The sequence below is a fragment of the Bidens hawaiensis genome, unplaced genomic scaffold (genome assembly GCF_021521415.1).
Source record: "Bidens hawaiensis isolate Kalapana, Puna unplaced genomic scaffold, B.hawaiensis_p1.1 tig00001961_1, whole genome shotgun sequence".
In the NCBI taxonomy this organism is placed as follows: Eukaryota; Viridiplantae; Streptophyta; class Magnoliopsida; order Asterales; family Asteraceae; genus Bidens; species Bidens hawaiensis.
The window spans coordinates 1055047-1078234 of record NW_027491109.1 but is presented as its reverse complement, the minus strand read 5'-3'; the positions used below and the strand labels follow the sequence as shown (position 1 = coordinate 1078234).

The 23188-nt window shown below is 36.3% G+C and overlaps 2 protein-coding genes across 2 annotated transcripts in view; both read right to left on the bottom strand.

Moving 5' to 3' along the window:
• Positions 1-19282, bottom strand: part of LOC143602830 (uncharacterized) — a 28879-nt gene extending 9597 nt beyond the window's left edge. The window contains exons 1-5 of the mRNA XM_077079818.1: positions 19226-19282; positions 17760-18443; positions 17157-17336; positions 16920-17074; positions 16660-16770 (exon numbers count right to left, since the gene is read on the bottom strand). Coding sequence (XP_076935933.1) covers positions 16660-16770; positions 16920-17074; positions 17157-17336; positions 17760-18443; positions 19226-19276 — 1181 coding nt within the window. The 5' untranslated portion in view covers positions 19277-19282. The remainder of the gene's footprint in view (positions 1-16659; positions 16771-16919; positions 17075-17156; positions 17337-17759; positions 18444-19225) is intronic.
• Positions 19283-20402: 1120 nt separating this feature from the next.
• Positions 20403-23021, bottom strand: LOC143603771 (pectin acetylesterase 8-like). The gene is made up of 12 exons (XM_077080477.1): positions 22873-23021; positions 22643-22725; positions 22285-22414; positions 22117-22196; positions 21811-21897; positions 21593-21717; positions 21443-21503; positions 21297-21350; positions 21127-21204; positions 20926-21031; positions 20692-20837; positions 20403-20594 (listed from the first exon to the last, which is right to left on the bottom strand). Exons 1-12 carry the CDS (start codon positions 22988-22990, stop codon positions 20487-20489), a joined length of 1176 nt encoding a protein of 391 aa, XP_076936592.1. The 5' UTR covers positions 22991-23021; the 3' UTR covers positions 20403-20486.
• Positions 23022-23188: the final 167 nt, after the last annotated feature.

The following is a 23188-nucleotide window of genomic DNA, read 5'->3' as shown; positions in this document are numbered from 1 at the left end:
AAATCCTAACACATTGTGCATAATGCACTTGTTTACACATAAAAACAGAAAATTAAATTTCCTAGATGTTTCCAAAAGGCTCTCCTCCTCAGAATGATCCAGGTGGTGGAAAGTACGTGAAACCGAGAACTTAAAACTGGAGTTGTTCGTTGATGTCTCAAAGTTCCATTTTCATATTTTCCACCGATTTTGTGAGTTGAACGAGGCGCATCTCTACAAGGATGTTCATTTCGGTGAGCTCCTTGACGAGTTCTTGAAGTTTCAAGAGAAGCTCGGTTTTGGAAACATGGCGGGCATCGTTTCTCGGGTGTCGGGAAACGGGGATTGCTTCACTCATCTCAGTCGGCATGGTTTGATTTTCAGAGACTTTTGGTTTGTTTTTGGTTGGTGCAAGGAATGCAATGACACAATGTGCCCTTTTATAGCCAACCAGTATTCTAAGCACGGCCCGTGCTTTTATAGCCAACCAGTATTCTAATACCACCAGAACTTCTTCAAGTGGACCGTCGATATATGGTTTCAATCGATGTCCATTTACTTTGAACTTTTGGCCATTTGAGCTTGAAATCTCGATTGTCCCATAGTCAAAAACTGATTCAACTATGTATGAACCTGTCCATCGAGATTTCAGTTTTCCTGGGAAAATGTAACGTCCCAAATTTCAGATAATAATATTTTATATATTATCCTTAATGAAAGAGTTTAATTGGATTAATAAATAAAATAATAATAAGAGAGAAAGATAAGTAGGCTTAGATAGGATTAATCATGGACTAAAGAGGAAAGATGGGCCTAGGGTCCATGGGCTTAAGGGAGTATAAATACCCCTTAAACCCTAAATCTTTCCATTTCCATCCATCTTATCCACTTTACACCACAAAACACACCTACAAACCTTCCTGTTTTGGCCGCCACCTAGATCAAGGAACCAAGATCAAAATCAAACCTTTTATTCATAGATCTTTGGGAGTACAAGCTAGCCGTAACCTAATAACCATATAAAGGTATGTACTTTACGTTTAAAGGTCACATTTTTATGAACATTTTGCCATAAAACTTGATCCTAGAGTAGATTGGACCTAGATGTCTCATAAAAATACAAACTTGATGATTAAAACGGACTTAATGGAGATATGGTTATATACGGCTCATAGATGAACCCTAGATCTAGTCTAGAACGTTTTAAAACTATAAGGGTCCAACCTTTATGCCTAAAACGGGATAGATCTTGAAGCCACGATTGTAATGGATGTAGTCGGGTATGAATGATGATGATAAAGGGGTTTAAAGGTCATGATTTGAGCCTTAGAACTGTAACTAAGCAAGGAAGAAACATAGAAAATGGAATAATGAGCTGAACTGGGTGTTCTCGGCCAGATGTGAGGGTTCTCGGCCAACCCATGTTTTCGGCCAAAAGCGGGTTCTCGGTCAAAGAGAGTTCTCGGTGACCTGGGTTCTCGGTCACCAAGAGGTTCTCGGTCAACAAAGAGTTCTCGGCCACGAGTTCTCTACCAAAGGGTTCTCTGCCAGTCCTCTGACTGGGTATTGGGCTGAATCCACTTGGGCCTAGACCCAGTTGAGCCCAGAAGAACAGTTGGACTGATTTAATTAAGCCCATAAGGTGCCAAGCCCAACTTAGAGGATAATTTAAAATGATAATGGAAAATGTGTTAAGACCGTTAATGAAAATAAAATTTTTCCAAGCTGACCTGGCAGCTTAACCCCAGTCAGGGGCTCTGCCCCTTGGACCCCGCTAGGGGCTGCCGCCCCTAGAACCCCGCTGCCAGGGGCGCTGCCCCTGGACCCCCGTTCGTTGAGGGCAATAATCAACCTAGAAACACATTATGAGTAGTGATAGTTAATTGATGCATGTAATTATTATACAGTTAGTCGTGCCCAAGTGAAGAAAGGAATAACTATTAACGGTGAACGTAACCGACTTCAGGTGAGTTTCTAGCCCCATTTCCTTGTTATGTTTTCGGGGCTGTGTGCATACTCAATGTGATAGTTAATACACTTCCCTTAAGTAATAAGCGTATGCCCTATACGAATTATGTATGATGATTGCTCGACGGTGCATGAACGATCTTCGGATATTGCATGGACCGTCAGGTAGTAGTTAACGATATGATTGATATATATGATGGATGAATGTTGTATGTATGAATATATATGATGTATAAATGATGTATGAATGATTAAGTATGATGTAAGTATGATATGTTGCTGGTACGTGAACGCTCTTCGGAGATTGCACGTATTGTCATGGAAAGTACGTAAAGGACCGGTATGTTATAGTAGTACAAAATGGAGGGTACCGGACTCTAATAATATCCGAGGATGAAGGGTGACCGGACCCTAATAGTATCCGAGGATGGAGGGTACCGGACCCTAATAATATCCGAGGATGAAGGGTGACCGTACCCTAATAATATCAAAGGATGAAGGGTGACCGGACCCTAATAATGTCCGAGGATGGAGGGTACCGGACCCTAATAATGTCCGAGGATGGAGGGTACCGGACCCTAATAATATCCGAGGTATGTAGGGCGAATGCTCTTTATAACGTAAGGTTAGTTATGAATGTATATGAAAGAATAATGGACAGGTTAAGTATGGTACCTACGGGCACGTATATGTGTATGTATAGTAAGTTATGTGATTAACTAGAACTCACTCAGCGTAGCTTACTTTTAGTATGCACGCAGGCAAATAGGTTGAGGCAGCTCGCGTGATTGAAGACACATGGCATGGAATCGAAGATACTGGCATCTCAAAGAAATGTTGTGATGTTTTAAAAGACTATGTTTTGTTTTAAATGACTTTGAATGTTTTATAAGACAAGATTTGAAGGTTATGTAAGATATATGGTTGAAGTTTTATATTCCGCGTAAAGTTTTAATTAACTCTGATATTTAGAACTGTGTTTATGAGTAAATCCAACACTAAAGTAGGGTTACCGGTAACGGGGCCTTAAAGAAAAGACATAAATGAGCGTTGTATAACAGTACACGATCGCCGATTTGAAATTTTTTGTTACCTTTTAAATGGGCGTCGTGTAGGCGTTTAGTCTTTTCTTTGTAAGACCAGGAATTTTCGTAGGCCAATGCCCTCAGTTCCTTGAGCTCACGAATTTGATCTTCCTGATTTATGCCGGCGGATGTTAGATCAAAGTTTACTGCTCTAAGGGCCCAGTAGGCTTTGTGTTTTAATTCTACTGGTAGATGACATGCTTTCCCGTAAATGATTTTGAAAGGTGTCGTTCCTATGGGGGTTTTGTAAGCCGTCCTGAGGGCCTACAAAGCGTCATCTAATTTTTCTGCCCAATTTTTGCGATTCATTCCTACAGTTCTTTCTAAAATTCTCTTAATTCCTCGATTCGAGACCTCTACTTGCCCACTGGTCTGAGGGTGATATGGTGTTGCCAGTCGGTGGTGAACTCCATATCGTGCTAAGACTTTGTCCATCAGAGCGTTACAGAAGTGGGTACCTCTATCGCTGATTAGGGCCTTGGGAGTGCCGAATCGTGAAAATAATCTTTTCAGAAATCTTACAACCACTCGAGCGTCGTTAGTGGGAAAAGCTTTTGCTTCTACCCATTTAGATACATAATCGACTGCTACGAGGATGTATTTATTTTTGAATGAGTTAGGAAATGGGCCCATGAAATCTATTCCCCATACATAAAAGATCTCACAAATTTGAATGCCTTTTTGAGCCATCTCATTCTTGGATGAGATGTTCCCGGCTCTTTGACAAGCATCGCATGCTTGGATCAAAGTATGTGTGTCTTTGTATATGGTGGGCCAGAAAAATCCTGCATCAAACACTTTCCTGACCGTAGTGGCACTACCATGGTGTCCACCTATTGGTCCTTCATGGCAGTGTTTGAGAATGTCTAAGGCTTCCTTGCCTGCTACGCACCTACGAATAACTTGATCCGCACCTATCCTAAACACGTATAGATCTTCCCAGAAGTAAAACTTAAGATCCGAGAAGAATTTCTTCCGCCGTTGATGGGTAAGCCCTTTTCTTAGGAATTTACAAGCTAGGTAATTTGCGAAGTCAGCATACCAAGGACTTTTGTCTTTTTCTTCTATGACTTCTTGAATGCGCATGAGAATTTCATGTGGGAAATTATTGTTGATAATTTCTTTGTGAAGTTCTTCAGGGGTTGGATATTCTAAGCGCGAAAGGTGGTCGGCGGCGACATTCTCTGCTCCCTTTTTTTCCTTGACCTCGATGTCAAATTCTTGGAGTAGTAGAATCCATCGGATGAGTCTGGGTTTGGCATCTTGTTTGTTGAAGAGGTAACGTATTGCGGCATGGTCGGTGTAAACTATGGTTTTTGAAAGAACTAGATAGAATCTAAATTTTTCAAAGGCAAATACTACTGCTAGTAACTCTTTTTCTGTTGTGGTGTAATTTTCTTGTGCATCGTTCAGAGTTTTACTTGCATAGTAAATTGGGTGAAAGTATTTTTCTTTGCGTTGTCTGAGTACGGCTCCAACTGCAAAGTCACTTGCATCGCACATGATTTCGAATGGAAGGGTCCAATCGGGTGTAGTCATGATTGGTGCGTTGACAAGTTTGTCTTTTAATGTGTTGAATGATTTAACACATTCTTCAGAGAAGACGAATGGTGCGATAGGTCTTGATATTTTTGAAAAGTCTTTTATGAATCGGTGGTAGAAACCTGCGTGACCTAAAAAACTTCTAATGGCTTTGACAGAAGTTGGCGGTGGAAGTTTGGACATGGTTTCTATTTTGGCTCTATCAACTTCTAGTCCATTTTGAGAAATCTTGTGACCGAGAACAATGCCTTCCTTTACCATAAAGTGGCATTTTTCCTAGTTGAGCACTAGATTTACTTCTTCACACCTAGCTAACATTTTGTCTAGGTTTTTCAGACAATGATCGAATGAGTCTCCGAAGACTGAGAAGTCATCCATGAAGACTTCCATAGAGTTTTCGATCATTTCATGAAAGATGGCCACCATGCAACGTTGGAAGGTGGCTGGAGCATTACATAGTCCAAATAGCATTCTTCGGTAGGCGAAGGTTCCGTATGGACATGTAAAAGTGGTTTTCTCCTGATCCTCATGAGCAATGGGAATTTGGAAATATCCGGAGAATCCGTCAAGAAAACAGTAGAACATTTTTCTAGATAATCGTTCAAGCATTTGATCGATGAAAGGAAGTGGAAAATGATCTTTTCTTGTGGGGTCATTAAGCTTCCAGTAATCAATGCAAACTCTCCAGCCTGTGATGGTTCTCATTGGTATTAACTCGTCCTTCTCGTTCATTACGACCGTCATTCCTCCCTTCTTGGGTACTACTTGAACAGGACTAACCCAAGGTGAATCCGAGATCGGGTAGATTAATCCAGCATCAAGCAGTTTGATTACTTCCTTCTTCACCACATCTTGCATGTTGGGATTGAGACGTCTCTGATGTTGGACCACGGGTTTGTATTCTTCTTCCATGAGAATCTTGTGAGTACAAAAGGAGGGACTGATGCCCTTGATATCCATGATCTTCCATCGATAGCCTTCTTATGGTTTTTGAGGACCTTAAGAAGCTCGTCTGTCTCTTATTAAGAAAGGTGAGATGAAATAATTACAGGGAGTTGAGAATCTTTTTCTAGAAAGGCGTACTCGAGATGTTTTGGTAGTTCTTTTAACTCTAAGGTTGGTGGTTCTTCGATTGATGGTTTTGATTTTTCATTGTTTTCAATGATTTCATATATCATTTCTGATTCTTCGTGGTAGTCATTATTGAGATTTTCGTTTTCTAAAATGGGTTTATTGAGTGTTTTGTCTAAGACTTGTGTTTCTAGGGGAGTATTGATGGAGGAATCTCGCATATAGCAACTTACGATGGAATCTATAATGTCAACACAGTATAATGTGTCATCGTGCTGTTGCGGATATTGCATAGATTTTCCTATGTCAAAAGTGATTGCCTCGTCATTGACCCTGAGAGTGAGTTTGCCGGTGCAAACATCAATAATAGCCTTTGCGGTGGCTAAAAAGGGTCTTCCTAAAATCAAAGGTACACTTTTGTCTTCACCCATGTCTAGAATTACAAAATCTACTGGAAAAACAAACTTGTCAATTTTGACAAGCATGTTTTCAACAATGCCCCGAGGATATTTAACAGATCGGTCAGCAAATTGAATACTCATGAGGGTGGGCTTTGGTTCTCCTATCCCTAGTTTTGCAAAAACCGCATAAGGTATTAAATTAATACTAACTCCTAGGTCAGCCAGGGCATTGCTAACAGACAGATTTCCTATGAGACAAGGGATAGTAAAGCTCCCTGGATCGGTCATCTTTGTTGGTAACTTGCTTTGAAGGACAACTGAACATTCTTCACTTAGGGTGACATGCAAGAGCTCCTCCAGCTTTCTTTTGTTTGTCGGCACTTCTTTGAGAAACTTGACATATTTTGGCATCTGAGCAATAGCCTCGACAAAAGGGATGTTGATATGGAGTTGCTTGAAGAGTTCTAGAAACTTCCCATACTGAGCTTCCAATCGCTTCTGCTTCAGTCTTCCGGGGTATGGAATAGGTGGAACATAAGTTCGGACTGGCTCCTTGGGCTGCACTGTGCTTGTTGGGGTCAACCTTTCCTGTGTTTCATCAGGAAATTTCTTTCCCGTAACTGGTTCTGAAGTTGTTGAGACAACAGCGGTCGTACCGCTTCTGAGTGTAACGGCGTTAGCTGTTGCATTCGGGTTGGTGATTGTGTTGCTTGTAAGGGTGCCAGGTGGTCTTTCGGATAATTGTCGGGCAATTAGTCCGATTTGAGTTTCTAGGTTCTGAAGTGAGGCTTGTTGACTTTTGAGATCGGCTTCATGTTTTAATAATACTCCGCTGATATCAACAGCTCTTGAGTCGGCTTTCTTTTATGCTTCATTTGTTTTGGTCATCAGTTGGATTAGCATTTCTTCGATCTTTGAGTAGCTAGGGTTTTGATGGCTACTAGAACTCTGATCTTGAAATTGAGGTTTAGGCTGGAAGGGTTGATTTATCGGTCTCTTTTCGAATCCGGATAAAGATTGAGTGTTACCTCCGTCTTTCCAACTGAAATTCGAGTGGTTTCTCCATCCTGAATTGTAGTTATTGCTGAAAACGTTGTTCTGTCGAGCGATGAAATCGACTTCTTCCATGGCCATAATGACTTGTTTACAGTCACTTGTCTTATGATTTCCTCCACAGGTGTCACAGTTCGGTCTGGTTTTTGTCAGCTCGGCTTGAAGTTGTTCGAATTTTTTAGAAAGGGCTTCAAGCTGTGCTGTGACAAGAGTGTTGGAATCAACGCGGTGTATTCCTTTATGGGTAGGTCTAGATCTTGGTGGGTTGTAAGCGAAACTCTTCTTTGCGGCCTTCTCCAGGGCTTCAAATGCTTCGTTAGGTGATTTGGATCCCAGGTCTCCACCAGCGATCTGGTCGAAGGCCTGTTTGTTTTGACTGGATTGTGCGTCAAAGAAAGTTTGAACTTGTAACTATACGCTCTGTCCATGGTGTGGATATCTTCTTAGAAGACTTTTGTATCTTTCCCATGCTGCGTGTAACGATTCATCATCATCGGTCCGGAATCCGGTAATGTTGGCTCAGTATTTGGCAGTTTTATCTGGCGGAAAATATTTGAGGAGAAACTGTTCAACCATCTGGTCCCAAGTGGTGATAGAACCAGAGGAAAGGGATTCTATCCATTCTAAGGCTTGACCCCTTAGAGAGAAAGGAAAGAGTTTAAGTTTGATTTGATCTTCTGAACAGTTTTGAATTTTGAAGGTTCCGCATATTCGTAGAAATCTAGATATGTGAGAAAGAGGGTCTTCGTCGAGGAGACCATGAAATTGAACTGAATTTTCCACCATGTGAATGGTGCTTGATTTGATTTCGAAATGTTTGGTAACATCGGGTGGAGCCACTCCATTGCCATAACCTTCGAGAGATGGCTTGGCATACTGGCTCATGTTCGGCTCATTGATCTGGGCCGCCATCATTTCTTCGGTTTGATTTTCTCCTGATGTGGTGGCGTCTACTGATTCGTCTTTGATTGCTTCGGCGGTTTCTGTAGCCCGTTTACGAGTTCGTCGACGAAAGAGTCGTTCCGGTTCAGAAATTGTAGAAACCAAGCTCGGATTCAAAAGTAGAGGTCATACATGGGACTAAATCAAAATTAAACACTAAAGTAAAAGTTAGTTAAAGTTAGTACTAAAGGTTAGTCTAAGTTAAACTACGAGTTAGGCTAAGCTATTTTAAACTAAACTAGGGTCTAAATTAGTTAAATGCTAAAGTAAGGGTAAGGTAAATAAAAGTAAAAAGTAGGTTAGCCGTAAAATTATATATTTTAATATTTAGTAAAAGTAAGGATAAAATAAAATAAAAGTTAAAAATTTGTACAATTATAGACAATGATTAAATTAAAACTTGGATTGTTCTTAGAAACGTACCGCGTCCCCGGGCCCAAAAACTTGATGTGCTCTGCGTGTGGTAGTAAATATGAAAGAGATGGAATGAGTAGCTTTTGCACAAGATCGTGTTTTAAATTTATAAAAGTGATTTCTACAAAGACTAAACACACAAAAAATAGGCAAGTGTACCAATCGTATATGTAGAATAGTATTGGTAAGAACCAAGTATCGATCCGGGACACAAAGGTTTCTAATAATAAATCGTTCTTTTTCTTTAATCGGAGGTTTAATCATTTTGGGGTTAATTTTGAACTTTTTATAAAATGTAAATACTAATATATAATATATAGGTGACCAAGACAAGAGATTCTAAACGAGTTGTTCAATTATACGAAGGTTACCATCTAAGATCAAAAATCCACTCCATTTTAACATTGATAATTAATATTTAGACATATGATAAACTTGCCATAGTAATATTTGATAGATAGCTCCTTATACCTTAAGAGAGCATCTTTGGCACTAAGGAGATAGCATGCGCATTTTAAAGTCCACCCTTTTCTAATGTCATATCATCTCAATGGTGTCAATTTAAGTTGGCAAGTAGTTTCGTAAAGTAGAAAGATTAGGATTGACTTTGATTTCTCAAATACCAATTCTAACAACTTCGGGTGGTTATAGTTCATCACACAACCTCCCCTTGGTTGATTGATGTAGGTTATAATTATATATTCTGTTAACATATGATTTCTTTAACTAATTTGATATCCTAATTAGCAGAGCCATTTTCGGATTACCAAGGTTTAGAGAAATACATCATAACTTATATCTCATCATTTCTAAGTACAATATAAGGATCCATGTTTCGATAATGTATCAAAGTATTTCTATCTTTCAAGAACATGAATCGATCATGAACGATTGCCAATAAAATTGACAACCACCAACTTTGAATTAGTGTTTTAAGATGGTGAAACATTTCTCATCAAAAGATAATTGTAATATAACCATGTACTTTACTAGACTACATCACATGTCTTGATAAATTATCAAGTAAAACAAAGCTTCTTCATAGATTTTAGATGGTAAAAGGAGTTTAGCTCCTAATGAGCATGATGATAACATTAAGATGAATGATGATAACAAATACATGATTAAACTTGGAATAATCTAACCAGTTGTAGATGTATCTTCCTTCTTAATGATGGTAATGATGGTTGATGATGATGGTTGATGGTGATGACCTCCAAGCCTTCAAACTCTTCACTAGATCTTCAATGAGAGTGTTAGTATGTGTTTTTATAAGTGAAAACCGGATAGAACTCTTTTCAAGGCACCCTTTTCAAATGGCACAAGAGCCTCTATTTATATACAATCTGGAGTGTGAGGCACGGCCCCGTGGTTGGTGGGCACGCCCCCATGTATTTTTAGTGACATGTGCTAATTCTTCTTTGTCTTTTCTGTGTTCTCGTCCACGGCCCCGTGATTGGTAGGCACGGTCCCGTGCTTTTGCTTCCAGATTTTGTCTTTTCTTGCGTTCAGAAGCATGGGGGCGTGTTTCTTCAGGCATGGGAGCATGTTTCTTTGTTTGTCTTGTGTTTTTCTTCGTCTTTTTGCTTGTTTCTTTGTTTGGGGCTTGGTTTCACCTGAAATTATGTTTTATTATGATAAGTAGTCTTTTATGCTATGTTATTTGATAGAAATTGCAGTTTTTAGTGATTATTTGATGCCGAAAAGATGTATATTTCTATGTACATCAACATACACATTTGTTTGCAAGAAACGCAAAATTTAAATAATATGAACCATTGATAAAAAAGAATTAAACGAATTAAGTTTATTCAATTTGTTCTCACAATATTTTAGCATTTTGTAATGAACCTCACCCTATTTGTATCAGTTTTAACTTTTAACAGTTATATTTTAAGGTAACATGTGTACTTGTGATCTTATCCTTCTCCTTTCAAGAACATTTTCCCTACGTTCCAAAAGCTTAGTATACCTTGTTCCTCTAGCGCCCATATTTTCAACTTCAAAATCAAGTTAAAGCAAATGTAAACTGCAGCATGGTGGTAATTAAGCAACGTGGATGCATGTGACTTTTTTTTTAACTCAAGCCATGGCGGATCTTCGAGCTTGGGTGCGGGTAAATATGTGACCCCACGTGGGTTATCTGGGTCACATATTTTCCTATATGTATCCAAATTTTAGTAATGAGAAGCAGATGAGTTACGTTTGATGAAAAGTTTTGAGTTAATTTTATCACAATTGATTCTGAGTAAAAATGATTTTGTCTATGCTAGCTCGATTTTGGCATCTCGAGTGGTGTTCTTAGACCCGATCCTCTAACCATAGTGGTGTATATGTATCTTCTGTTAAAGATCGTAGCCCGGCAGTTTTTATTTCGGTGGTCAATCTGTATCCGAAATAGATCGTTGAATTATCTGTTTTATTTATCATTTCAGTTTCCTATCCGTTACCCGTGATTTTGCTATCGCAGAATCTGAAAAAGAATCGGAAATGGAATCGTCATCTCGGGGTCCAGGTGGCATTGGCATGAAACAAGATGGGAAACTTTTAGTTTTATCACTATAGTCACTTTGGTTTCTTGAAGTGCCGCTCAGACTTGATTCACCCCATTCACCAAAATGAGTTTCAGAAGGTATATGATCCTTTTTTTCAGCCTGTTTGACTTCTTTGTTTCGTTCTAGTTTACCTTTTGACTTTGATAAATTCATGTTTGACATATTGCATTCAATATCAGTCTTCTTAGCCTGATGATTAGATACCTGAAGAGATCGAAGTAGACATGTATACGAACCGAACAAACACGAGCGGGTCATGTTTGTGTTCTTTCGTTTAACTTTAACCTAACAAACGATTGAACACGAACAAGTAAATGAAACTACTTAACGAGCGTGACTTTCTTGTTCTTGATTGTTCGCTAAGAAAATGAGTGTGGTTCACAAACGTAAACAAACATAATTGAACATAGATGAACAAATATAATTGGGCGAACACATGTTAAAAGTAAATTTGAATATGTATCAATATGTTAAGCCTAAAAAATAAAAAACATAAAGAAATTCCATGCATGTGTTTACTTTGAGTAAAGCTTAGCTAAATAATAACATACATTTTAACCATATGCACAATTTATTGAATATTTTTTTTTACAAATGGGGTGTATTTGGGATTACTTATCACTTGGGGGGTTGGCTTTATTTTTTAATCACAAATGGGTTGTTAGTTTTTAATAGTTGCGAATAAGAGTGTTGGTATAGGTGTGTAAGAGAATGTAAGAGGGTTGTCAGGTGAGATAATCTTATTTGTATTTGGTAATGACGAATAAGGTAAATTGCGTTTTATAGTGGCGAGTAAGAATGAGGTCACGTGACCAAGGTCACGAATAACCTTAATATCACTTGATATCGGCAAGTAAGGGTAGCTAGGCTCGGCTTCGAATAAACCTGTTGGGTTCACATAAAACAAATTCAAAAATAAAAATATTGATGAGACTTTACCATGCATGCATATACAAGTCATGTATATTTGAGAAATGATCTCAAATATTGAAACTAGTTAAGGTATGATGATGAAGTTAATTGGGAAATGATATGAAGATGAAGCTAGCATGCATATATAAGTCATGTAATTTGAGAAAATTATTTTGATTTTGGATTTTTGTGGGTTGCATGTGACATCTGCAAAGATTCTCTCTATGTACAAGCGAGCTGCCCATCAACCTTTTCTTTTGATTTTTGAGAGATTCCATGTTAAAGTCTCATCATTGTAAATCTTTTTTTTTTATTTTTGAATTTGTTTTATGTAAACCCAACAGGTTTATTCGAAGCAGAGCCTAGCTACCCTTACTCGCCGATATCAAGTGATATTAAGGTTATTCGCTAATACTAAGTGCTAATTGTACTTGGTCACGTGACCTCATTCTTACTCGCCACTATCAAACGCGGTTTAACTTATTCGCCACTACCAAATACAAATAAGATTCTCTCATCTGACAACCCTCTTACATTCTCTTACACACATATACCAACACTCTTATTCGCCACTATTAAAAACTAACACCCCATTTGTGATGAAAAAACAAAGCCAACCCCCCAAGTGATTAGTAATTCCACAAATTATTATATCCGGTAGGACCAACACTTCGAGAATAAAGGAAATGAAACATTCAATGTACAGGATGAATTGAAAAAATATATTGTTCAAATTAACCTTCAAGGAACTTGTAAACAATAAACATATGCACAAACTTAAATAATGGATTTAATACGAGTTGAACAAAAATATCATAATCACACCTTCCAGGAACTTGTAATTAAACAAGTATTCAAGTTAGCTGGTAGAGGAAGTATATATTCAACATGAGTTGTTGAAAATATCTTAATCACACCTTCCAGGAACTTGTAATTAAACAAGTATTCAGCATGATAAATTATTAATAAAGTTAAAGCACAACCTTCGTAATTTCTCCTTTGTCTAGCACAATGCTTTTCGAATCTCCTAAGGACGCCGTGCCATGGGTAGGCTTATATACCGCCATTGCATCTTTGATATGCACCATTGCAATGGCTGCCGATGTCATACAAGCTTTTAGGCAATGGAAGCTCTGGTTTCCAAACAAATTCTTCACTCTCAATGCTGCCACCATCACGCTTATTGCGATAGCTATGAAACTACCTGTGGATCTAACAACCGAAATGTATCCACATCCAGAAGGTTACTTTACTATCACAAAGATGTTCAGCATGGTTTTCTTGGTTGTCATGTTAGCCAATATTCTCCCTTCTTTAGGGCTTATGGATGGCAGAGAGCTTCTAATGAACATCGTGGCCTTGGGCATCCTCATGATCACCATTGATGTTAATGTTTTTATCCAAATTGAATATGGTAAATCTCAAGATCTCGGAATTTTGATATTTTCTACTTTATGGTTGTTTTAAGCCGCTTTGACAGTTTCAGCAACTAGAAAAAAGTTAGAACATCGGTACAGGGAATCACAACAATTGTTTTCATATCATCAACACAAATGGTTTTCTTTCAAGGAACACAAACGTCATGTTAAAAGGTATTGGATGATGACAGAAACTCGTAACCCCCAATTTGTAATTGCTTACTCATCAGTTGCTTCTGCTTATGGGATCTTATGCTTACTCCTTGCTTTACTTTCAGTTATAAACTATTTCACATTATAAGTGAGAGAACACAAGCAGATGTTGGTTATATAGATTATAAATGGTCAAAGAAGATAATTGAGATTGTGCAATTAATAGGGGTTATAGTAGGTAGTATTGCACCATTTTTTAGATGTTTTACATCTATAAGCCATTACAACCTCTCCAAAAAATGGAGCAAGAACCAATTAAATGTGTTTCGAGTCGAGAAACATTGGATCCAAACCCTTAATTATTGGAAAAGTAGCCACGTTCATTCACGTATTCCAGGGCGTCATTGCAAAATAGTTTTTCGCTACACAAAAAACACCTTTTTGAACTTTTGTATAGCAATTCATGTCGCGGTTTTGGTTTTATGTAAGATAATATGTCTCGTTTCGAGAACAATTTTAATCTTACTCTCTTGTTGTTGGGTTTTCTTCATGTCATTTTGGAAATGGCTTAAGAAGATAGCAAATTCATCTACTAGCAATTTAAGCTCAGATTTAGAAGAATACACAATGTATGTTGTACAGATCGAAGAGGAGGCACAGCTTTCAAACAGAACATTAAGAAATACACTCCGTTCTATAACTCAACTCCTTGATGAGTCTGTAAAGAAAGAGCCACGTGATCTTATCAAGCTTCTAGACAGATCTAAATGTTTCAATGGAGTAGTGAAGTTCGACAATAACCAAGTCCCGCCTTTATATCCAGAAGAACCGCGTAATTGTTGGAGTCTTGTAGTAGTAACTTTGACTTCAATTGCCATTGCACTTCCTAACATTGAAAATGCTCATTTTAACGAATTACTTGCTGGCATGAAGGAAGGCCTCCAAATTGTTAGACATATCGAAGAATGTCTTAATGGGGATGGTGACTCAATAAAGGCAAGTAAATCAGCAAGACGTTTGTGGGCAGAAGTTGAAGTGTATCGCAAATGGCTTCAAATTGACCTTCAAAAGAAAGCTCGTAAAGGAAAAACTTCAAAGGAGATTCTTACTTGGTTGGGAGATGAGGCCGCAAAAATTGTGATACAAAGTAAGAGTAACAAAAAGGCAAGTATAGATCACTCACCTTTTAAGTTTATAGTTGCAAGTTCCATGTACCGAATCAGTCAGACTATATTACTACAATGTAATGAACACGGAAATTTTTCGAATGATATGGAACTTTTTGAATGGATATCAACTACGATTGCGGATATATTACTTGCTTGCTTTACCAACTTACCACGTGTCATACAATTGAATTACCATCACCATGCAATCGAGAAAAGAGGAGACAACATCCAGAATGCAGCTCAACTTCTTGGTAAATCCAAAAAGATCCTTAAGATGCTTAAAACACGTCAACTTACTAACACAGATCTAGACTCGATGGCATACATTGATAAGTGGCGTGTACTAACTCTGAGTCAAATGCCTAATGGTAGCAGCAGTGGTGCTTCTACAAGTGGGATTCGACAAGAGTCTTCAACTTCTAATGGATCGCTTACAATAACTATTATGTAATAAGTGCAGATGCACCAATGTTTCCATAATCTTATCATGTGTCCTAATACTTCTATCTGTGATTGCTAGTTGCTAGTTAGGTATAAAATCGTTGTATGATTTTGTCTAATATCATTCATGGACGGACTTAGATAGATAGTTATCGGGTAGCCCTTCTAGATACCAACTTCTTACTTTGATAGTTATGTGGTCTCATGACATTGTCATAGATGTAACAATTGGCCCCACAATAACTTGCCCGGTCTACAAATATAAGGCTCTATGATCGCATAAGTGAACATACAATCCAACTTTGCAATAAAGTTGGCCACCAACAAAGGATGAAGAATGAACAGACAGAAAGAAAGTTACAGTTTTGACACTAAAATTTGAATAAATATAATCACATAACACATTATACATCAATATAGCTCCATTAAAGCTTCTAAGACAGAAGCCGATTCAAGCCGCTTATTCTCTATCAGTCTTCAAGAAGTCTGGCAACGAAACACTTGGCATGAAAAATTCCATACTTAAAAACAATACTAGTCAAACCGAATCAAGAAACTCAGCCACAAACCAATTACCCAATAGAAAAAAGCCTGAACATAAAGGTCAAGATTTTGACTTTTTATCTCAAGTTCCAAGCCTGATACTATGAGTCACCAAAAAGTTACAACTGTGAACTCTCAGCATGTGATGAGCCAGCTTTACGTATATCACCACGGCATAAGGGGCAAATTCTGTGAGTTAGGTAACGGGTCAAAACAGGACATTTCTGGTGCAGGCAAATCAAATCAGGTGGTGTAGTGTAGCAACTAGCAACCGTGTTTTTTGTACTTCCAATTTTGTAACAATCAATACAGTACGATTACAATAATAGTTTAATCTTTGAATAAAATTGTTAAAATGCCGATTATACAAAAATAATTTTTATCAATCTTTAATGTCAAAATCAATAATATTGAGCTGAAAGTTAAATAATAACAGGCATTCATCATTCGTTTTCTTGCCCAAAGCAAGCCACCACCAAAGGATGAAGCATGAAACATACATACAGAAAGAAAGTTAAAGTTTGACAACACTAAGATTTGAAAGAATAAAGTATATAACCATATAATACATACAGATCTCCATTAAAGCTTCTAAGAAAGAAGCCGATCTATCACGCTTCAAGAATTCTGGCAGCCAAATGCTTGAGTTTTATAAGGATAATAAGAACAAGAAAACCAAATTTTGACTTTCCATCTAACCCTGATGTAGGCTGCAGCATCTCAATTCACAAGTTCCCAGCTCGCTTTTTGTGTCCACCAAAAATTACAACTGTGAGCTCTCACCATGCAATGACCCAGTTTTGCAAACATCACCACGACATAAGGGACAAATCCTGTGGGTTGGGTAACAGGTCAAAACAAGTTCAAGCTGAAACGGGTCATTTAGCTAGTTCTTTTGAATTGAGCTATGTTAACCCGTTTGGGATCCAATCCAAATTAACTCATTAGTGAGTAAATGAGTTGAACATGTAACATCTAAAAATAATATGAATTAACTATGTGTAGAAATGCACCTATGAATTTCCTTGAGCCATTTGTCAATGCATGATCTATGGAACTCATGATGGCATGGGAGAATCCGAACTTCATCTCCATCCTCATATTCCACAAGGCAAATGTAACATCTGTATAAACCAAAATAAAAGTTTAACATAAGACCTAAATTCATATAGAGGCAGCTTGATTTCTTTTTTAATAAAATGATAACTGTATCATTTCGAGAATCACTTGTAATATATTTCAAACAAACACAGACACGCACACACACACATACTGTGCATCGTCTTCGTTTAAATGCTTTGACAACTTGCGGTAAAGTTTAACTGGAAGTGCTTCCACAACTTCAGTTGGAGTGGGAACGGATCCGATTGAAGACAGTGCAGGTTGGGATGAAGAAACCGCAGATTGCTGGCGAATGTCACCCAAAACCTAAATGAAATAAGTCCACTAAGTTCAACTCATAATAAAGTACTTAACAAAACAAAACCTCATTTTTAAAACATGACATTACCTCAAACAGAGCTTCAGTTAATAGAACAATTCTTGACATGCTGCCCCTATTATTATTTGGATCTTGATTATTAAGACGACATGTGCAATGACCTGTTCGATGCTGACCTGACAATATACAAGACCTCTCATGACCAGATAGATTCTCGAAACGGTTTCCCATCCTTTGCAATGCATGTACCTACCACATAGAAAGATCATCAAAATAGTATAACTTTATAACATATATATAAACACACACACACAGAGGAGGATTCTATGCAGAACACTAAATATTGCGAGAACACGCACAAAATGAATCATTCATTTTTTAAGCTTAAAAGTTTATTAAAATAAAAGAAAATAATACAAATGTAATTTTTATTCCTCTCCCGAAACTTAAAAATACATATGAACAAATTCGTTTTTATATGTAACTACACATGTGTTAGTCATGTGTAGGTTATATTACATACACATAGTATGTATAGGTAAACGGATAGAAATTTAAAACATATGAAAAAAACAAACAAACTTGAAGGTTATGAAAATGTTTAAAAATATGAATCACTGATATAAAAACGACTTATGAAAATGTTTAAAAATATGAACCCTATATGTGTACCTGTGATCTTAATCTTCTTCTCCTTTCAAGAACATTTGCCCTATGTTCCAGAAGATTAGTATATCTTGTTCCTCTAGCACCCATATTTTCAACTTCAAAATCTTGATTCCCGTAACTAGAAGACGTTGTGGATATTATCACATTCTCATCAGACAAACGTGATCCCATATTAACATCACTCACAACTTCCCGTTCTGATAATTCTGGAAATGTTGGCCTGTTAATAACCCTATCACGAAGCCTTCCAACACTTAAAATTCTACTAAACCTTACATTTTGTTCAACATTTCTCGGATACAACATGTTTCTGTTACATTCCATTCCGTTGTTATTATTACCATTTGGACCCATTTCACGGATAAAACTTGCATCAGTATCGTCGGAACTAGAAGCGGAATTGGAATCATCATCTTGGGGTCCAGGTGGCATTGACATGAAACAAGATGGGAAAAACTCACAACCATGACGACTTTTAGTTTTATTACTATAACCACTTCGGTTTCTTGAAGTGCCACTCAGACTTGATTCACCCCATTCACTAAACTGTGTTTCAGAAGGCACAAGAGCCTGTTTTTGAGCCCGTTTGACTTTTTTGTTTCGGTCTAGTTTACCTTTTGACTTTGATGAATTCATGTTTGAGAGATTGCATTCAATATCAGTTTCTTTGGCCTGATGGTTAGATACCTGAAGAGATCAAAGTAGACTTGTAAACAAACACGAGCAGGGCATGTTTGTATTTCTTTGTTTTAACTTTTAACCAAACAAACAATCGAACACGAACAATTAAACAACTGGAATTATCTTGTTCGTGATTGTTCGCTAAGAAAATGAGTGTGTCCGTGTTCGTCTATGTTTGTTAATTGTATAAACGAATGGTTCATGAACGTAAACAAACATAACTGAGCATAGATGAACAATCATAACTGCGGTTGCGAACAGCCAAACACCAACTAAAAGTAAACGTAAGCATCACTCTGTTGGGCCTAGAATTAAAATTAATAATAATAATAATAATTAAAAAAAAAAACTAGACTAAATTGTAACGGGCCTAAAGTTTTTAAATGAATACACTAACGAACGAACTAATTAAAAAAACAAGGTAATGAACATTAATGAGCATAAACAAATATATAAAAGAGTGTAAATGAATAACCAAGATATGTGTTCATGTTCATCCATTTAACCAAATGAAGAAAAAAAGTTATTCATCTTCGTTCGTTTGTTAATAAACGAACAGTTCACTCGGTTCATTTACCAGGCTAGATCAAAGTATCATCTTAAAGATATCAAATTTACAATGTCAAAAATTCAAAAGATTAATAATTATGCAATCCATCTAACAAACACCCCAATTATTAACCAACATTACTTAGTAATCACAAAAAAACATAATTTCAATATAAATTCTACCCAATAATTAAAATTCAAAAACACATAACAATGGGTTTTAATTAGGGGGAAATAACCTCATTTGTTGAACAACTCCGGTGGGTAGATTTGCTGGTGGTTGATCCCATTGTTTTGTATGGATTAACAAATGTATCATATATTCAGATGGGTTACAATTACAATAATAAAGATGAAAAGAATAGTTGTCAGATTTAGATTTGGGTAGAATGTATAATAATAACATGTGGGCAGATGGATGCGTCAGCATTGTGACCTGGAAATTCCAAGATCACGGAATCATGCCATTCAAACCAGGGTTCGGGTCAGATTCGGGTTTTGATAAGTTTACGGGTTCACCTGTTTAATACGTTTACTAGTTATGTTGTTTTTTATTTTATAAAAGCTGAAAAGAAAGTTGATATAAATTTTATAATCCAAGTGTAACTATTTTATAGAAGTTTATAATTTTCATCGTAAAGAATGTAAATTTTTAGTATTTAGAATAAACAAAAATTTCGGGTCAGTCCGTAGATATGTGTGTTGTATTTTGGTTCATGTATCTGACATAATTTTCAATCCGAGTTCTTGACAAATTTTTTGGTTCGTGTCGGGTTCGACCCATGAACACGCCCGGTTTTCCCCCTACTTTTATGCACCGCTAAGCTTTTTAATTTTAATTTTTTTTAAACGATAACTTTTTTGTATTTAGGTTGCCGTGCTCTTCAATTTTTTTTAATTATTGTAATTAAATGATGTTTTCTAAAAGTATATTTATTTATAATATTTCATATAAACAAAAGAGTAAATTTAAAATATATTTTAATTGTTTCGCTATTTAATTGAGTTGAAGAAAAAATAGAACCAAAAAATAGTAACAAAGGTTACATATTGTTTTAATAACATTATTTACTATAAACAACTTGTGTTTTTTTTTAAGTTATTATTCGATTTTGTTTATTCACTCTTATCATTTACTTTTAGGTTTAACTTTGTTTTTAAAATAATACCTAATAATAACCAAATTTCAAATACATTTTTATTTAATTTGAATATGATCAAAAAAGAAAAGTCAAATGTATTTCATACATGTCATTTAATTTGAACATTAACAAAAGAAATTCATAACAATTGATAATTAGACATCAAGACACGATCATAAGTACTTATAGATAACTCAAAATCACAATTAAATGATTAGAATAATAATAATTTTATTGAACAAATGAACACATTAGTTTCATAACTTATCTCAAATATAATTAAACCGCATCAAAGAATACTATATATTGAAACATATCTTGGTGGATGTTCTTCAGAATCAACAAACAATTGCATCTTCTACTCGAAAACACGATTGTGGCATGTTTTGTCACACGGGTATGGGCAATCTATCTTTTGAAATGTAGCGCGCTCATAGTACCAGTCTCCAACCGCTTTTGCGATGGTCTGTTATAACGGTTAACACATAACAAAACATTAGATCCAAAAACATTAACTTGAAATGGAAACTTATGTTACTAACATATTATACTACGTTACATACCGTGTTGCTCAACAATGGAGAATCATTTCTCAACCATGTTTCTTGAATTCCAGTTTGACAGTGGGAATAACACGAGTTGATGAACATTCCTCTCGAAGGAGAGTTATCGAATCCAGTCAACGCCTTTAAGAATTCCTGTCTGTACCCTGTGAAAAATGACCAGTTTTAACCTGACCTGTTACCCAACACGTCCATATTGTGGGTTAAAAGGTATTAAAAGAAACAAGAGTGAACCTTGCAGGATATTAAGTTGATCAGATGAACACTTTGTTATGTCAAGTTTGCATTCACGCCAGACTCCTTTTCGATCAGCAACGCCTGGAGCCAATATATTCTTTACCTGTAAAATAATATAAATCAAAGAAACTCAAATTAACATACTATAGACATCAATGCATATATTATTACTTCAGTTCATATTGAATTTTGCCTAACCTGCCATGAGTCATAGGCAGCATTTATCAAAAAAATCGGTGTTTTGATGTATTGCACCATGTTTTGCGGGAAAAAACACTGCAAAAACCACAAGAAATGTTAGTTATAACACAAGAAAAAAGAAACTTTGTACAAAAAATAAATAAATAAATCACGACATCCGCTCTTACCAAACCAGGACTCATTTTCGAAGTGCAGTCGGGAGACAAGACTTTAGCCGATCCCTATATATCGACGTTATAAAAAAAATTAGAAAATAAACGACAAGTGAATAATTGATATAAAAAACTATAATTTAGAAGGGTTAGAAGGGTACATGTGTCTTAACAACATCTGCATAGAACTCTTCAATGTAATTTGTTCCCATCACTGTCTTCCTGTTAATGAACCAATAATGCCAACTTGTTACATTGAAGAATATGCCAATGAAGTGAAAACAAAAATAATATATAAAACGAATATTTACGCGTTAATGAAGAAACCAGCATCCGAAAGGCATTTCACTTTAGTGGTTGCGGGTAAAAGTGATCTAAAGTTATCACACTGCAATATGGAAGTGAGTCCACCAGCTGAACAACCCGCAAGCATAGCCTACAATATTAATGTATAAATTTAGTAACTATATAAATATATATAAATGTGAACAAGGGGAATAAATTATTAAAATTAAAACATTAAGTTTACATTTTTTGCGTTCTTCATTCCTTTTGCTAGTAAATCTTCAATAACAACCTGAAAAATCCTTGCTCCTCTGTAGTGAAGATTGGTTTTCTAGAAAAGAAAGGATATAAAACGGGTTAAACAACAGATCAAAACAGACAACTTTTTAGTACGGACCGCAATGGGCAGGCCCACAATCACTATTTTTTTACTTATTTTCTTTAACTTAAATATCATTGAAGTTAAACCTATGTTATTACAATAAAAATCTTAACTTTTAGATAAAAACTATTTAGAAACTTCAAGATTTGTTATAAAACTATGACTTACAGGATCAACTTCTTCCACATCGCCGGTAAACGAAGCTCCATCACAATACCGAACCTTGATTCTATTCCAATCAAAAAAATCTAAAAACAAAGCAAAAAGTAAATAAAAGGACCACTTTTGTTTCACTTTTTTGTTATTATTAAACGTCACACTCGAAAGCCGACTTACCAGGGTTATATTTTGGCTTGTTGTGAAACATCCCCGAGAAGGTCTCGGTCGTCAACATGTGTTTGGAAGAACCTCTACGAGTATCTCTACGTTCAAGGCAACTCGTGGCATTGTTGCACCAACCTCCTCCCTATTAGAAAGAATATATTAACAACGGATTATCATAATATTGTTATCATAATTCTATAAATAGTTAATTAATTAATTAATTAATCCATGCTTTACCACTATGGATTGTCATACACGAAACTTATCGCGCTTTTAATCAATATATAAATAAATATAGCTTACAAACTATACATAAGTTTATACCAAACTCAAAACAATCAAACTGAGGAGCATATTCAAGTCATTATACCTCGAAGAAAACCAACCAGTTGTCGATTCCTGCACCGAACCCCTTGTCGAAATGATATGCAGGAGCACTTCCATCCAAACAAACTACAGATGACCATGATTAACTTTGAGTTAACAACTTAACATTTCAAAACATAACAAAAAAATAAAATAATAAAATAAAATAAAATATTATGTTATATAATAAAGTTGAAATCATTCATAGTGAAAAGATAAAGCTAGTTTAATTACCAGCTCCTTGAGCAACAGCACTGTCTAGAAAAGTGAGTCCAACTTCATAACCTTCAATACTCACCACACTTAATAATAATACTCCCACTAAAACTATGCATACTCCTCCCTTCATCATACCTTCAATTCCCTAAAGATTTCAAAACAAATATATATATATAAATATATAAAACTGAACCATATGCATATGTGTGTATATATATATAATGTTTCATCAAATACATATTCATATATCCTACCACTTGCCAAGTTAGAATTGACACACACCCACATTTCTTAATTACTAGTATTGACTCTTGCAGTCATAGTCAATTTC

Excerpts from the sequence above, each read along its gene's own strand:
- LOC143603771 (XM_077080477.1), bottom strand. The coding sequence starts at position 22,990 with ATGATGAAGGGAGGAGTATGCATAGTTTTAGTGGGAGTATTATTATTA. Across the intron at positions 21,504-21,592 it reads GCTGGTTTCTTCATTAACGC|GAAGACAGTGATGGGAACAA; the intron begins GTAAATATTCGT and ends GTTCATTAACAG. Across the intron at positions 21,351-21,442 it reads CAGATGTTGTTAAGACACAT|GGATCGGCTAAAGTCTTGTC; the intron begins GTACCCTTCTAA and ends GTCGATATATAG.